The 18,123-nt window shown below is 38.5% G+C and overlaps 1 protein-coding gene across 1 annotated transcript in view; it reads left to right on the top strand.

Moving 5' to 3' along the window:
- The window catches only part of SPEF2 (sperm flagellar 2), a 171,259-nt gene that overhangs the window by 22,887 nt on the left and 130,249 nt on the right, over positions 1-18,123 (top strand). The window contains 5 exon segments of the mRNA XM_032629118.1: positions 216-356; positions 2,079-2,143; positions 6,755-6,941; positions 12,515-12,703; positions 16,925-17,112. Of these exon segments, the coding sequence (XP_032485009.1) occupies positions 216-356; positions 2,079-2,143; positions 6,755-6,941; positions 12,515-12,703; positions 16,925-17,112 (770 nt within the window).

The following is an 18,123-nucleotide window of genomic DNA, read 5'->3' as shown; positions in this document are numbered from 1 at the left end:
TCCAAAATTGTGTTTCAATATCATACTTTTCAAAATAAGTTATATTGACACTTGCTTCCTAACATTACACAGTTGTAACACCCAGTCCATTGGTTAATTACTGAGTTCCGAAAATTTCAATGGAAAATTTGTGTATCTGTGTACCTGTGAGTGTATAACATTGCATATTATTCTGATGAACTGAATAACTAAACTAACGTGTATGGGATATTTAGGAACGCTTGAGCAGAAGACGACAAAATGAAATAATGGCTAAAATCCAAGCAGCTATCATACAGATTCCTAAACCCGCATCAAACCGTATTCTGAAAGCACTTGACACTCAAAAAATGTTGAAAAAGAAAACAGAGGCAGAGGTAAGTGATAACCCTTTAATAATGTGTTGTGTTTATCTTAATGAAAGGATGATCTTTCCCTAAAACATATAGAGACTTCCCTGAACTCCCTACTTCCTTTTTGAATTACTTCTGTTATTGTCCCTTCTTATTTAAAATTCCTCCACCATATGCATATCCAATCCATTTTATAGTTATTTGTTCAGAAACAGAGAATGTAGCTTTAGGACAGGGATGGCAAATTCTATTAAATGACAGAATCTGTGCGGCTCCTGTGTTGTGGATTCTGTGGTTACTAACAAACTATGCCAGAGTGGCATAGTTGTAATGGGTCATGATACCCATGGGTACAACAGGGGCCAGTCCAGGTACCCATACCATGCGTGTGCCATTCCTACTATTTGCTTTTCCTCAATACCTCCTCCCCATGCTGCACTGTCTTTCTATGAATCCTAGAGATGTTAAGCAACTTGCTTGCTCTCATCATATTTAAATTTAAGATACTTACACTATTGATATTTTACTAGACCATACCAGCTGTCAATCATTCCAATAGGATATAATCTCATTATATTTCACAAGGGAACAATACTACATTTTGATAATAATTCCTGCAATCTACACTGTATACTACTATAATGATTGTTAGGGATATTCTCTCCCTTAAGAAAAAAGATTAATGACTACCATTTATTGATCATCTGCTATATGCCAGGTTGTGGGTTGGGCACTTCACATCATCTTTAATTTGTAAATAATTCTCTAAGTAGGGTATTATTTTCCCCATTTTTTAGATAAGGAAAATGAGACTCAGAAAACTGACATGTTTTACCCAAGTACACAGTGCTGTTAAAGCAGAGATTGAGAGGTCTCTCTGATTTCTACACCCATTGCATTTTATATTAATTCACATTTTTTTAATATTAAAAAATCCTATAGTTAGATTCTAAAAAGTACTACCCACAGAGGCTTTTTCTCTGACCCCATTTTAGTAAAAGTATTTAATTCTCATGTTTCCCTGGGTTGATTAAAGCTTATTAATAAGGATTTGCAGTAGGCAGAGGATTAGCTAAAATTAATTTTCAGAGAGCAAATTAATAGTGTAAGTAAGGTTGCACAACCTTAAATGTTTAAAACACTCAAGATGATTTTAAAGAAATATTTATGTCAAGGCTTCCCTGGTGGCACAGTGGTTGAGAGTCCGCCTGCCGATGCAGGGGACACGGGTTCGTGGCCCGGTCCGGGAAGATCCCACCTGCCGCAGAGTGGCTGGGCCCGTAAGCCATGGCCACTGAGCCTGCGCGTCCAGAGCCTGTGCTCCGCAACGGGAGAGGCCACAGCAGTGAGAGGCCCGCGTACTGCAAAAAAAAAAAAAAAGAAATATTTATGTCCAAAAAAATGCTTATTCTCATTTAAAAGAATTGTAATTAACAATGCACGTCCTGACTGAATAAAGGTAATCTTTATTCTCATTAAATGCCCTTTGATGTACTGTCAGAGCTAGACTTGTGAACTGAATGATTCGGGTTAGGCAGTTTTCACCTTCTTTTATATATATTTAGCCTAGTCTAAAAGTAACAGATCAGAATAGAAAAATATTCTAGAATGTAGCTTTTCAGATCTTGCTTCCTAATTAGCTTGAATTAGTAATGCATGTCACTTGGTACGTTTGAATGAATGCGGTAAATGAAAATTTTCAATGTTTTTTAGAGGTGAAAAACTGATAATGAATTTCCTTTAAAGGATGTGGCCAATGAGATTAAGAAGTTTGAAGCATTAATAAAAAAGGATCTCCAAGCAAAAGAAAGGTGGGATGCAAATTATCTCAGTAACCACAAAACTGCATTCTGTTCTACTCTAACTTTTGAATATTTAGAAATAGTTTACCTGAAATAGCTGTTCCAAAGATATTTTCACCTTGTAGAATCTTCATTAAGAGCGTATATTAAGGAAGATAAATGAGCTAAGATTCAGATTAGTTGTTCATTAACAATTTTTGTAAAATCAAAAGGGAAAGTGGCTATTATGAGATGTGAGGTTAATTTATTTTTCTGTGTTATACTTACCCTTGTAAGTTCACACATATTTTTTAAACACTCACTAACATTTTTTCAAGTTACTATTAATTTACATTTGTCACAAAAAAGCCATTATTAGACTCTAGTTTGGTTGCTGTCATGTTGCATCCTCAGCATTTAGCACAGGGACCAGCAGTAAAAAGTTGTTGAATGAGTTTGTTGACTGAATGTCACTAAAACAGTTCAATGAGTTCTTTACAGAAAGTGCCTGGTTAATGGGCTTCTTTTTCCTAAAGATAAAGATCTTCTCCCCTTTTGTTTCCTATTAGGGGTCATTGACTCACAGAAAATAATTGATTAGGGACTACACATATAGGAACAGCTTGAATTTCTCTGCATTTTTTTTCATGGAAACTATCTAAACTCTTCTCCTTTATGTTTTATATAATAGGAGATAAATCTCTTAAAGAAGAAAAATATACATGAATTATATACTTCAGTTCCATATTAATACCTTTGAGGAGAGGGAATAGAGTCAAATGAGGAGGAATAAGAATGAGCTAGAAGGAGAAGTGGTGAGGAAGTCAAGTGTGAAAGGAAAGTGAAGCAGAATGAAGAATGTATACATTAATCGCCTTTCCCCCTTCCCACTGCAGAAACTCCTGATGTCCTACTCTGAGCCCTCCCCATATTCATCAGTGCTCACCTCACTCCTAAAATAACCACAGCCCAAGCCTACTCCCCCATGCAGCTGCCACCTGACCCCCGCCACGCCCACCCTTGACCTTGGCCCATGAAACCACTCCACTTCTTCCAACTCTTTCGCTCATCTCCCCAGCCACATGTTCCGGAGTGATAAACAAACTGTGTCCACCAGAATGACTATCTTAAAATATTGAAACACTCTGTTGCTTTTCGTGAATGGTATTCTCTGCAGCCCCGCAGCCCACCCCTTTCTTGGGACGCCTCGATTTCCACACAGTTTAGCAACCAGAATCAACACCAAGCACAGCAGTGTCTCCCAGTCCCTGTACCAGCATCCATTTTGATTCAATAGTGTCCTTGCCCTGTCTGTGGTTCAGTGTTTTAAAGATCCTTCCTGTACAAATATTCACCCTCATCCTCATTGCCTTCCCAACCCAACCTGAACCCTAGCCCTCTCTATCAGTTAGCTTAGAAACCCCGAAACCAGAGTGGGTTAAATTAGATGGGTATTTACTTCTCTCTCCTATAATATCAATAGAAATCAGAAGGTAAGCAGCCCAGGGCATGTGTTGCTGCTCCAAGGTCAACGAGGACTGAGCCTTCCTTTTCGTTGCACTGTCCTGATGTGTGGTTTCTGTCTTCAAAGTCACATTCGCAAATAAGAGATAGCTTCCAAGGCTCCGGCCATTTGGCCCACGTTCCAATATCAGGAAGGAGGAGAGGCAAAAAGTGGACATCCAATCTGAAATCGCTCCTTATACGAGCCTTCCCAGAAGCCCCATATAACATTTCTGCTTATGCCTTATTAGTCAGAATTCAGTCACATGGCCATACCTAGCAGATTGGGAAGCTGGGAATTGTAGACTTTAGCTGTGTAAGTTGTTTTCCTGAATAAAACCGTGGCTCTGTTTTGAGGGAAAAGGGAGGGAAATCGCAGTGTCTATCACAAGTCCTTTCTCTGCAGAAGCCTCCACTTGGTCTTGCCAGAGATTTACCGCTGCGGGCCCATGAGATATGGACATCCTCACTTCTCAGAGCAGCAGGATAGGGCCTGGGGCAGCTAGAGTCCCTAGACCAGTCACCTGTGGCTGTGAGCAGCCCCATCTGTGACTCCAAATCCCTTCCAGTACACTTCACAAAGGACGTTTTTTCTGATGGACCCGCAAATAAAAAATGTTGAGAAGCGCTGGTCTAGAGCAAACTTTTAAAGAAAAAAGAGCTATGGTACAATATGGCCGTTCTTAATCTCTGTTATTGACCACTGCTTCTTCAGTTCATTCTGAATCCTTAGCTTAGAATCAAGCATGTTCTGGGTTTTTCCAGAAACTTCACACTACTTGATGACAGAGAGCACTAAAATCATCTCTTGGGTTGACCTTAGGAGCAATTTCTACAGCTGCCCCTTTCACAGCCTGCCTTTGAAAGACTTTCCCAGGGATGTCACTTCGAAGTCTATCTTTTCTCTTTTGTGAAAGAATGAAATGATGTCTCAATGAGAGCAACGCCAGAACAACCACTGCTGCTTTTTCCCCACATGAACTATTTCTTTATTTTTTAAGACAAATAATAAATGCCATCTGCTATTTGTTTCTTTAGCTGAGGCTGTTGGCTGCTGTAATCTGACATTTGGATTCACAGATTTACCTTAGTCTCCTTCTAGCAACTGCTTATATATATACACAAATTTGGCCAGGGTTCCTATCACTAATAATTCATACACGTACAATTATTAACTCTATGGAGGCCTGGCAAGCAAACAGATATAAAGAAAACATAATTATTGCCCTCAAGAAACCCACATCTCAGTAAAATGAATATTTATTCAAGTAAATATCACGTAGCTTTCTTCAGGCCTTAATTGGCATAAGACAGCAGATGGGTGTACGTATGGATGGTTGGACAGACTGATTGATGAACAAAGGAGAGCCAGTATCTTAAGTATATTGTTGGTGACATAAATACAGTGTTGAGAGAGCTATTAACCCATGCTCAATCTGAGGCAAAATCTTTTAAACAACATATTTAAGTAAAAATATAGTAAGGATTTTGATGAAGGACCTGAAAAAGTTATGCCACACAATTTTCATAAATACTTAATTGCACTAAATCTTAATAAATAAATAGGGTTAAAATTTGTCTTTGATCTTACTGAGGCTTTGTTAGCTACACAATTTCTGCTCAGTGACTCTCAGTGACAGAATGCAATCAAAGGTTGAGCTCCTGCTGATAAAATAACCAGAATTTCAATGTGTGATTTTTTTAAGTTATATTACACTTGTATAGTGCTTCTAAGCATATTATTTGAAATTTAGCAGACATTAGCTACATGTCAGGACTATGAGGCACAGGTACACAGGAGAGTAAACTAGGATACTTTTCTTCTGCGCTCAGAGTTCAACTGGAAGCAGCAAATGTACAAATAATGAACTATAATAAAATATCCATACCATAAATATGTGATTATTAAACAGAACTAATTATAATTTAAGAATTTTAATTCAACCATGTAAATGATTTTGATCTTTGATTTAATGAAACTGCATGGCCTCAGATTAAAAACAATACGTGTGGTTATTCATTAAACATGAATTAGCTATGCTTTTGTAAGAACACTTCTGTCTGTATGAGAATTGATGACTGTTTAATCCCTGCCTACCATAATAATGTGTCCTTGTCTTTTGAATAAGATTATAAGTTATATTTTAAACTGAACACAGCAATAACTTATGACATTAAGAATAATAATTATTCATAATATTAAAGTCATTATTTCTTGGCAAGTAACGTTATATCTTATACCATTGTACTGTTGTATTCTTTTTATTTTTTAAAGAATATGCAGATGAGAATTGATTATTTGATCCATATGTACATAAAAATGTATCTTTTACTTTTAAAGGCAACTTTTGAATGAATCTATAAATTCTGTACTAAGCCACCATTTGCCTCACTAAATTGAGTGTGTTTGCTTTCTGTTGGTGAGACCACCAACTTCCTGATCTGTGAGTTCTGGACATGAGGTAGGACAAGAGCCCCAAGGTAGATCTTCTCACTTGGGTCTCCAGGACTTGGGCAAGAGGCTAGGTCAGACCCGTGGTGCAAGTCAACTCTCCACCGCTGAGCTTCTAGTAAGAGCTGGGCTGCTGCCCTAAGGAGTCGAAAAGCTACTGGGAGCTCATAGAGCACCTTGCATTCACATAGGTGAGAGGAGAGTTGTAGTGGGCAGAACCATCCATGGAAGTACTCTCAGGGTCCTCACATTAGTGTACCTGGCCGACTCTTGTAGAAGTATGCCTTCCCTGACACTTGGGTTATCAATATTGCCTTACTCTTGACTCCAAGCAGGGGAGGCAGGAGGCCTAGAACCAGCAGGAAGAAGAGGGAGAGAAATCCAGAATCTCTGGGCACAGTGAAGGTCATGAGAAGTAAAAGAGTAAGTAAGTAGGCACCAGGCCTAGAAAGAAGGCTATGCTAAAGACCTCACAGATACAGAGTCCAGAAATGGGGTGAGGCAAATGGAATCTGTTGATAAGCTGTGGATCTCACACTGAAGTTCTAATATTTGCTTCGATGCTTGTATTAATAAATGAACAGAGCACTCAAGGGAGCCATCTCCAGAGGTCTTCCTCCACATCACAAGTAGTGGTGTGTGATTGAGTTATTTTTTAAAATTTAAATAAAAACTATTGTCCTTAGCGCATCCAAGACTTCTTTAGATACAACAGGCCAGACAACCGCTGATTTGTTAAACACTTATTCGGATGATGACTACCTTAAAAAAATCCAGAAGCGCCTCGAAGAAGATGCTTTTGCACGAGAGCAAAGGGAGAAAAGACGGCGGAGACTCTTAATGGACCAGTTAATAGCCCACGAAGCACAAGAGGTAAGATATTTAATTGTTGATTGAATAATAGTGCTGGAAGATTTTACGAAATGTAGTCTTTTATACACACATATGTGTATCTTATGTATGTATTATGTGCTACTCTGAATCAATGTCACATCCTCACATCATAACAGCAAATAACATTCAGAAAACAAATCTACGTAAAACATTTACTAAAGAATCTAAAATCTGGTAATGGTTATACAGCACTGTGAATTTACTTAATTGTACATTGAATTATACACTTAAAAATGAATTGAAATGGTAAATTTTATGTTACACATATTTTACCACAATAAAAAATACTGACAAAATAAGAATCTAAAATCTATGTCAGCTATGTATATCTATTGTTACATTTAGAGGTAAAAGGAAACTTTTCATCCAGGTTTTATTAGGTATAATTGACAAATAAAAATTGTATATATTTAAGATGTATAATGTGATGTTTTGATATATGAATACATTGTGAAATGATTACCATAATCAAACTAATTAACACACCCATCACCTCACCAAAAAAAAAAAATAGTTACCATTTTTGTGTGTGTATTTGGTGAGAATACTTAAGATCTATTTTTATAAGTTCAACTTTTTTTAGATTCCACATTTAAGTGAGATCATGCAGTATTTGTCTTTCTATGTCTGGCTTATTTCATTTAACATAATGTCCTCCAAGTTCAAACATGTTGTCACAACTGACAGGATTTTCTTCTTTTTTAAGGCTGACTGTATTCCATATATACACACACACATATGTGTGTATGTTTGTGTCTCACATTTTCTTTATCCATTCATCCATCAATGGACACTTAGGTTGTTTCTATATCATGGCCATTGTGAATAGCGCTACAGTGAATATGAGGGTGTAAACATCTCTCTGAGATACTGATTTCATTTCCTTTGGATATGTGCCAGAAGTAGGACTGCTGGGTCATATGGTAGTTCTATTTCTAATTTTTCAAGTAAACACTATCCAGTTTTCCATAGTGGCTGTACCAATTTACATTCCCACCAACAGTTTACAAGGGTTCCCTTTTCACCGCATTCTTGCCAACACTTGTTCTCTCTTGCTTTTATTTTATATTTTTTGATAATAGCCATTCTAAGAGATATGAGGTGATATCTTATTCGGTTTTGATTTGCATTTCTCTGATGATTAGTAACGTTGATCATCTTTTCAAATACCTGTTGGCCATATGTTTGTCTTTTTTTGGGAAATGTCTGTTCAGGTCCTCTCCTCTGACCATTTTTAAAATTGGGTTATTTGGTATTTGGCTATGGAGTTATTTGAATTCCTTACATATTTTGGATATTAACCAAAATGTATGGTTCCCAAATAGTAATTTCCCCCATTTTGTAGGTTGCCTCTTCACTCTTTTGATTGTCTCCTTTTTTGTGCAGAATTTTTAGCTAGATCAAATCCCACTTGTCTATTTTTACTTTTGTTGCCTGTACTTTTAGGGTCATGTTAAAAAAATAATTGCCTAGACTATTGTCAAGAAATGTTTTTCCCTATATTTGCTTCTAGTAGTTTTATAGTTTTAGGTCTTATGTGTAAGTCTCTAATCCATTTTGAATTGATTTTTATATATGGTGTGAGATAAGGGTACAGTATCATTCTCCTGCATGTGGATATCCAGTTTTCCCAGCACTATTTGTTGTAGAGACTGTCCTTTCCCCATTGTATAGCCTTGGCACCCTTATTGAAGATCAATTGACTGTAGTACATATGTAGATTTATTTCTGGGCTCTTTCTTCTCTTTCACTGGTCTATATGTCTGTTTTTATGTCAGTGCCATACTGTTTTGAATACTGCATCTCTGTAATATATTTTGAAATCAGGAAGTGTGATGCCTACAGTTCTGTTCTTCTTACTCAAGATTGCTTTGGCTGTTTGGAGTCTTTTGTGGCTCCATATGACTTTTAGTATTGTTTTTCTATTTCTGTAAAAAATGCCATTGGAATTTTGATAGGAATTGCATTGAATCTGTAGATCTGATAGGTATTATGGGCATTTTAACATTATTAATTCTTCCAAACCAGGAACATGGGATATCTTTTCCATTTATTTCTGTCTTCTACAATTCCTTTAATTAATGTTTTATAGTTTTCAGTGTGGATCTTTTGCCTCCTTGGTTGAATTTATTTTTAAATATTTTATTATTTTTTATGCTATTGTAAATGGGATTGTTTTCTTAATTGTTTCTTAATTTCTTAATGCCTTCCCATTCATCCTCCTCTCCTCCAAAGTGAAAACGGTACTTGTCAGGATTAACATTTCCTCTGCTTCCCTCAAGTATCTGCTGCTTTTCGGGAGTGTGACATGAATCTTGTGTCAGCCCTGGATACTTTGATTTGGCTCTATTTGCAGTGAATCTATCAGAAATGCCTCATAATATCTTCTCTAGCCTCCAAGTCGTTGCAATCTCCCCCTGGAGTTTACAGACCCTTATTTTAGTTGGGCTTATAAAGAGAGAGCCAGAGATCTGTGCTCAGGTTGCTATCTTGCCTAGTTATCCATAAAGAAATGTCATTATGTGAATGAAATGATGAGACTTAAGGTTAGAAGGATCACTTTAACTTTTTTAGAGGATAGATTCTGGAGAGGGATGGGGGGGAAGGCAAGGTATGGGGAGGGGCTGATGTCCACTATGGGGTGTCAGTGGGCAGTGTCAATAGGTACCGAATGGAGTAGACAGTGATTTAAAACCATACATAGGAGGCAAAATAGACTACTTCTTCAAGAATTGTATTAGGGTGACAAGAGGAATGGACTTAGGATGACCCTAACATTTTAGGTCACCAAGTCATGGGTTAATAGTGTCATCAGTGGAGACGGGGAAATACTGGGGGAGGACCAGGTCTAAAGGGGAGTTAGTGAGTTTAGTTTAGGACTTGTTGAGTTTAAGTACTTCATAGGCATTTAAGTGAAGATTTTCAGACTGTGAAAAGCACACTCCCAACTGATAGTGTGATCATTTGGCCAGCATCTTAGCTTGTTCTTGGGATTCATTCCAGCGCACCTATCTCTACCTTCCCAGAACCTTTTCTGGATTATTTCCTTGGAACTGGCATTTGAACACCAGACACCTCCCCCATCTCTTAACTAAAAGACCCTTGAATGCTTAGCTTCCACGTCTTTCCTGCCATGCTCCATTCCTCCAGGAGAGCCGCTCGGGCATCTTTGGAGAATTAAAGTAATGGTATGTACCAGAGTAAGCTCCTAGCTCCAACTCATGGGAAAGGCAGAGGTCTTGGCAATCAAACTGAGCATGTTTTGGATTGTGTATCTGTAAGTCTTCCCCAAATATGATTAAATATACTGAAAAGAGAAATGTGACTTCTCTTATTTTCTATTTTATTCATTGCAGATGTAGACTATTTCATCTATGTTAAGGGTTAAACAGACATCTGTAAGCTGCCCTAAGCACTTAACCATAACATATTTTTCTATGAGAAAATGTGGCCCAAATTGTAATGAAACTTTGGGAAAAGGTATGTTTCTAAAACATGAGCTACTTGTACAATAGAACAAAAAAAGAATCTTTTCCACTCAACTTTTGGTTGCAGGTCTTAATACACTTGATGGTTCTTCATACTGAAGCTTCATATACATAGCATTGACTCAGCCATTCAACAGTAATTTCTTTTCTTTTCCTTTTTAATCATAATGTGTTGTCATCTAAGCAATGACCAAGACATATCTGACCAACCCAGTTCTTCATCAGGGTCAGAATGACCAGCTCTCATCTCAACAACCAAATTGCCTTGCCATGTAGACACAGACAAATATAGAATATATTCCAAATTCAATATAGAATTCACTTGGAATAATAAATCAAGGCTCTACTTCTAAAAAATATGGCTTTGACTATGCTTTATGTATCCCAAACCACCCCCAAAATGTGGTAGGCAGTTTGGGCTGGGCTCAGATATATGCCTTTTGCTGGTCTTACCTGGCTTCTCTCAGATGTCTTTGGTCGGCTGGTGGGTTGGCTGAGGCTGGCTGACTTGGAAGAGTTTCATTAGTTCCAGCTGAGAAGACTGGTATCTCTCTATGGTTTCTCATTTTCTAGCTGAGCAGAAACTGTGGTGACAGTGGCAAGGGTCACAAGAGAATTAAGAAAGTCAGACCACAAGTGTTTTGTTTTGTTTTATTTTTGTTAATGTCCCATTGGTGAGTTCAAGTCAGAGGTCACCCCATACCCCATATTTAATTAAGGAGTAAAGAAATAGATTCTACTTTTTGATGGGAATATCTGCAGGATAGCATTGGAGGCTGTGGATGAAGAAAACTGTAGAATCGGTGGCCATTTTTACATTCTGCCTCACCTCCACTATTGGACCTCAAAAGAAACAAATGATTAATATTAAAGCTTCTAGAATGTTGTAACTAGATGAGATATATGTTTCAAAGTTGTTCATGATTTTATTCTTAGCTGATATATTAATAACAGAAAAAATTTCATATTTACTTTCAGTTGAATTTTATTTAATCTACATTTTTATATAATCCCCAAGTTCAAGTTTTGGTATTTTCCACAGAGTGTTATTGTTATTTGTATCTTGATTCTGAACATACATATAGTATTTCTCCCACAATCTGAAACAGTGTCACTAGTGATGCCAGATTTTCTTCCTGAACAATTCGATTGTTGAGTGTTAAATGGACAACCCCAATGTTTAGTTAGATGTTCTTCTAAGTCTTCTCCCTGGAGAACTATACTTACGGCCTCCTTCCACATGGTGTCTCTGTTTAGACAGAGTGAGAGAGCTTGAAGATGCCTTGGAGACCATCTTTTACCCAAACCCTTCATTTCCCCTGTCAAGAAATAGGCCCGGAAAATCCGAGTTACTTGCTCAAGGCTGCAAGCCAGTTAATGGTACAGCTGGGGCTGCACTGGCAAGGGCCACTGATTCCCAGTTTGATGCTTCTTCCACTGTTCACTGGTTCCCCTTCGGTTCTCTTAAAATAGCCAAGGGAGCCAAGAGAGTGCATCTAGTTTCTCTCTCAGGTTACAACCACTCAGATTTTCTAAGATAAACTGTAGGTCATTTCCCCTTAGCCTCTTCTCCAATCTGCCCAATCTATCATGTAGGAATTGAGATGGCCCCCCTGGGAACTAAGCAGATCTGCCGTCCTCAGCCAGACAATGTCTGCGTTTGTTTTTACAACTAGTTTTTATGTTAAGAGTGCATATAGCACAATTCCAAGTTTCTGAAAACATGCTTATAAATGGAGAATTACACCCTTTGTTTATAAAACCTTGAAAAAAATTACCTAATCTATTTTTTGATCCGATTTTAAAGGAAGTAATAATTCATTTAGAATAAGGAGTTGTGAAACCATGTGTTTCCGGATACCAAAATTATACAACTGTCGGTGGAAATTTTCATTTTTATAACTCAATTTTTGCCATGTTCAAATTTAAATCAAATAGCAGAACATCAATTCTGCAGGTGAATACTATGCCTTTTACACATGGTTTACGTGTAGGCTTTTCAGCCCAGAGGGAAATGTGGACATCACCTTGACAAATGATTGGCTCTCGCAATGGTGTTTCCAGGAGGCTTATCGGGAGGAGCAGCTGATCAACCGGCTGATGCGACAGTCCCAGCAGGAGCGCAGGATCGCCGTGCAGCTCATGCACGTTCGGCACGAGAAGGAAGTTTTACGGCAAAACAGAATTTTCAGAGAAAAACAATATGAGGAAAGACGGCTTAAAGATTTCCAGGATGCTCTCGATCGAGAAGCGGTAAACAATATATCCCTTAAAAATCCTCCTAAGGTTACTTTTGATCCTTCCTATCAAGTCAAGGTAAACAAGGCTGCGTTTAGATGCCAATCATTTAATGAGTTACTTTTTTGTATGATCTCTCTATTATCTCCCCATTTTTATCTTTGTACAACTGCACTGACAGGACACGTAGCATCTACATACTATACTCTCTCCCTTTAGTCTTGATCCTACAAATATTTAATGCTCACCCTCAGTCCTTATGTCCACATCTCTCTGGTCATTTCTGTTGTCTGAAGCTCTCCAATAGATTCCTCAAGAACAGCTCATGGGAACAATATTCCCTGAGTGCTTGCATATTGATAACTGTATGTGCCTTTTATACTCATCAATTTTGTTGTATATAAAATCCTTAGTTCACATTTTCTTTCCTTGAATATCTTAAATACATTATTCCATTTTCTTCAGGTATAAAGTGTGCTGTCAAAAAAAATGAATGATAATATAAATTTTGTTTCCTTGAGTCATTACTCTTGTTTTCTAGAAGCATAAAGGACTTTCTTTTTCTTTAAAGTTCACTGGAATATTATTTGGTGTTCATTATTCTAAGTGAAAACTATTTTCAGGCAGTGAGAGCACTTTCAAGCTGCCTCCTTTTTATAAGACACCATTAGTCTTGAATAAGCAATTTCTTGCTTTCTGGTAAAACAAGATTTCCCAGGCCCATACTGTACTATTCCTTCCTCAAAACTGGAACAAGCCATTTTTCTAGGGTACCCTGGTTCATTGTAGTTGAGAATGGTTACAGAAGCCAAGATTTGGGTGCCAGGTATGCTCTTGGCCACCATGGTATCGTTGTGTCTAGGCCCTTCATAACTCTGAAAATCAAATTATCTAATCTTTTAGTTATTTGACATATTAACATCTTCCTTATCTTTATATGTACAGTTCTAATAACCAAAATAGATGTATTTTATCAAGGGATTTATAGGAATCACTTCTTGTCTTGTTCCTCTTGGGGCGGTTTCAAATTTATTCAGTCTGTTAAGCCAGATTTGATTGAAGAAATATAAAGCTCGTGTGAGTGGCATTTTAGATAGCCTGTCTTTACTGCCATAAAATATTCATAAAACCAGGCTGAGCAGAAGAGAAAACCTTACAGAAAATAGGAAGGCAATGCTTTATTTATCAGCAACTTGGTTTCCACTGTGATTTTCCATGAAAGTGGAACACATTTTTTGGCAAAATTATGCAATTTTGAGAAATGTCATTTCGAAAATACAGTATTCTCCAGAGTCAGGGAAATGGTGCTTTTGCCTTTGTAGAACAGACATAGCCAAAACGTTAGGAGGAGAGCGGGGAGCCATACGCCATGAATTTTACCTGCATGATCTCAAGTGTCTTTAATAGCCAAATTATTTGGATAATTGTTTCATCTCTCTCTCTTTTTTTTTTTTTTTTTTTTTTTTTGCGGTACGTGGGCCTCTCACTGTTGTGGCCTCTCCCGTTGCGGAGCACAGGCTCCAGACGCGCAGGCTCAGCGGCCATGGTTCACGGGCCCAGCCGCTCCGCGGCATGTGGGATCTTCCTGGACCGGGGCACGAACCCGTGTCCCCTGCATCGGCAGGCGGACTCTCAACCACTGCGCCACCAGGGAAGCCCTCATCTCTCTTTTTTGACAAGAGTAAACTTGAATGGATTGAGTGGCATTTGCTTACATTAGAAATAATTGCCTGTTTGCTAAACATGTTTGCTTCACAAGCCCTGTTAATTCAGTGCAAAATAGTGAAGCACCGGTCTCAGAGCAGGACTGGTCTCACTGTGATGAGAAGCATGACCTGTTCTTTCCTAACCTGGGCTTGGACTCACTTCAGAGGATTGGGACACTTGGTCTGCTAGAGCCTCAGAGGCCAGAATTGTGAGGCTCTGAAGCCCCTGGAAAAAATTTACACAATAACCTTTTCCCAAAGTTGAGGTATCTGCTTGCTGGGCACCCCTCCCTCTGAGATGGCCTGATTTCACAGTTTGAATGCATCACATCCTCCAGCAGGAGTGGTTCCTAAATACTTAGGCTGGTTTCTAAGTAAGCAGGGAGGAGGAAAGGGAGAAAGGGAAAGAGAACTTCATGTTTTTCACCATCAGGAGTTTTTGTTTGTTTTGTTTGGTTTTTAGGTTAAATCTGATCTCTTTTTTGAAGGCAAATGAGCATCTATTCTATATTAATTAAAACAGTTGCCGATTTCAAATTTCAGTGCCACCTACTATTATTCACAGTAATTCACTGCAATAGCATTTAACACTTGTGAGCATCCACTCTGAGTCCAGCATTGAGCTACGTTCATTACATGCATTATAATTCTCACAGCACCATTTGGCAGTGGACACTGTTCTTGTGTACATTTCATCTGTCGGGAGGATGGAACTTAGAAAGCTCAAAGTTGCACAGCTTGGTGGTGTGGCCCTAGCACAGCGGTTCTCAGAGTCTAAAGTCCAGGCTCATCACCGCTGAGAGTTACTAGCTCCCACGGACTTCTTTTTCCTTTTCCTTCTTTCTTAATTTAGGGCTACAAGCCACTTTGCTGTAATGGGACTGGAAATTGTGGTGGATTTAGCACGGGGGCTGGGGAGAGGGTAGAAATAGCAGACTCCATGGCTAAAAAGAAGGAAGAAAGGCCTAGAAGGAGAGAGGGAGCAGGGAGGAAGAGAACACCGGGAGAAAGCTGCTCCATTCCTGCAGGGGGTGCTCCTGGGCTCCCGTCAAGGTTTTGGTTCTGTGGCATCTTAAACATTTCCACATGCTTTCCAGGCACTCAGTAGTAAACCAGCCTCACAACCCATTTCACTGGCTCGCTTCGTAAATTCTCATCTGGCGGCTCCTACTCTCTCAGATTCCTCTTCCCTCTGAAGTCTTCACACTTCATGAAGCATGCCATAAGTCTCTGTACTTAAACTGGATGCTTTCTCCATGAAAACAGGGCCTACAAAACAATACAACGATAACAAATTCTGGTGTCATTCCTGAACGTGCCAAATGTACAGAATTGACCTCAGAGGTCACCCAGACCAACTTCTTTCCCAACAAAACTAAAGCAAACTAACAAAATCAAACAACAATAACAAACCAAATGAAGCTTCCATTTGGTTCAGTGGACAGTAGCAGCCCATTGTCACGCATTTAGTTACTTGTGAATAGTATCATGATAACAGGTATTTGCTCTGACAGTTAATTTCTGTTCATGCCGAGTCTTTTTACCATCCCCGCTTCACAGAGAGGGAGTGGAGACGTAGGGAAGCTCCGATTTGGCCAAGGTCCCGCAGCTAGTACTTGACACCTGTACAAGCTGAGGCTTGAATTCGAGCACAGCTCCTGCAGACCCATGTTTACCGCCATCGTACACTTGTTGGGTTAAGTTTCAGGAGGCAGCTCTTGTTTCTGGAGCACGTTAGCACAGGATAGAATTTCTCAAGGAGTTGGTATAACTGTTTGAAAAGCAACATTTGGTCATGCCAAGTTTGACCTTTGTATTTAGTGTGAAGAGTGGGTTCCCTAAACAAAATAATAGTGCAAAGCAAACAGAGGGTAATGCCAAACTAAGTATTTTCTTACTTTCTGCAGAAATACATGTCTCTATGAATGAATTTTATCTATTTATTAAGGCTGTAACAGCAGAAGGTTTTGTTGTCTAAACACATTTAACATTTATTGGCAAATGTGTTATATTCCCAAGCCAGTATAATCAGGGAATTTCCAAAATATTTTCTAAGTATAAATCAGTATCCTAGAAGTCTCCCACTAAAAGACAGGGCATTGGCCAGAGCAGATGTGTCAGGTTAAGTCTCCTGAGATGGGTACACAGAAGCCAGCTATGCTTGGGAGCCAGCTATGCTTGCCTGTTTCTCTGTGATCCCCAACTGTATTTGCAGTCCATGAACTCAGGACTTCTCTTTAAACATTTCAGATCCAATTTATCATTAATCCACATAGCACACTTTTCTCTGTACTGGGTTTTGCTGATAACATAAGCTAAGGGTGGGATATTTCCGATATTGTCTTTGCCATCACACCAGTGCTTAATGTATTAAGGAGAAAGTGCTCTCTCATGATTTATTTTTTTCTGATATAAAAGGAAGTTTCATTCTATTTAGAGATTTTTTTTTTGGCTATTGAAATGATGACATTATTTCTACTTGAATCGTTGCCCAATTACAGTGACTTAAAAATATGTCTTTGCTTCTTAGGCTTTGGCCAGACAAGCCAAGATTGATTTTGAAGAACAAGCCCTCAGAGTTAAGGAAATTCATGAGCAGATTGCCGTGGAAAGGGTTCAAGCTCGTTACAGAAAGCATTATTCAATATGTGCAGAAATTTTGGATCAAATCCTTGATTTGTCCACTAAAGTGGCGGACTATCGAATGTTGACAAATAAGTAAGTGTTGTTTTTTATTACAATAGTTAATACAATAGAGACACCACAGCAAACGAGAAAAGGGTAAGATTGTGATGTAGGCGCTAAGTTGATAAGTAAAGAGAGATAACAATGTTTTGTGAAATGAAGACTAAGACGTGGGGTTCAGGATACCTTGATTACAGACTTAATTCACCCAATGACTAACCTGATTTAAGGTGTATTTATGTCTTTTAACATTTAAACTTTGTGTCTAACTTCTCTATAATTTACAAAGGCAGCTATGATAATTTATTTGAAACATTAGGAACTTCCTAGAAGACAGGAATTACTTAAAGATTATTTTACTAATCATTAAATCGATTTTCATTGCATCTTCTTTCTAAAAGGACTCAACCTATTTGTAAGGAAACATTTAACAATACAAAAAAGATTAAGAATATGCCAAACTAAGAACAAAGGATGGGAGTTCCCTTGTGGCCTAGTGGTTAGGGTTCCAGGCTTTCACTGCCGCAGCCTGGGTTCAGTCCCTGACTGGGGAACTGAGATCCTGCAAGCTTCATGGTGGGACCAAAAAAAAAAAAAAGAAGAAAAAGAAAATTGAAATAAAGTAGAAAGTTAAAAACAAGGAATACATACATGAAAACACAGTTATACCAGTACCAGTAGATTTGCCAGATACTGCAACTGAGCTGCAAATTTTATCTGAGCTTCCAGGTGGCCAAAGCAAAAAGGGCAACACAGTTTGTCCTATGATTTCTGTTTTCCATTCTAGTTCTTTACAAAATACAAAACTTTTCTTGGTCCTCAGTTTAGAATAATGATTTTCTCATGTGGCCCCACCTAAGGTATAATGAGTAGTGTCGTAGGTCTGGTGGAGAATGACCTCAGCATTCTGGCACCTGGCTTCAGAGACCTATCTCTTGTGATGTCCTTTCCTGGAAGCTGAAGCGGAATGACATCACAGATGTCAGTGAAAGCATCTCCACAAGGACAAGGATAAGTCACTCCACTTAAAGTTTTGACCTCTAA

Source organism: Phocoena sinus, chromosome 3, assembly GCF_008692025.1.
Source record: "Phocoena sinus isolate mPhoSin1 chromosome 3, mPhoSin1.pri, whole genome shotgun sequence".
Taxonomy (NCBI): Eukaryota; Metazoa; Chordata; class Mammalia; order Artiodactyla; family Phocoenidae; genus Phocoena; species Phocoena sinus.
The sequence above is the reverse complement of the archived record's forward strand: the minus strand, read 5'-3'. Positions and strand labels throughout refer to the sequence as shown.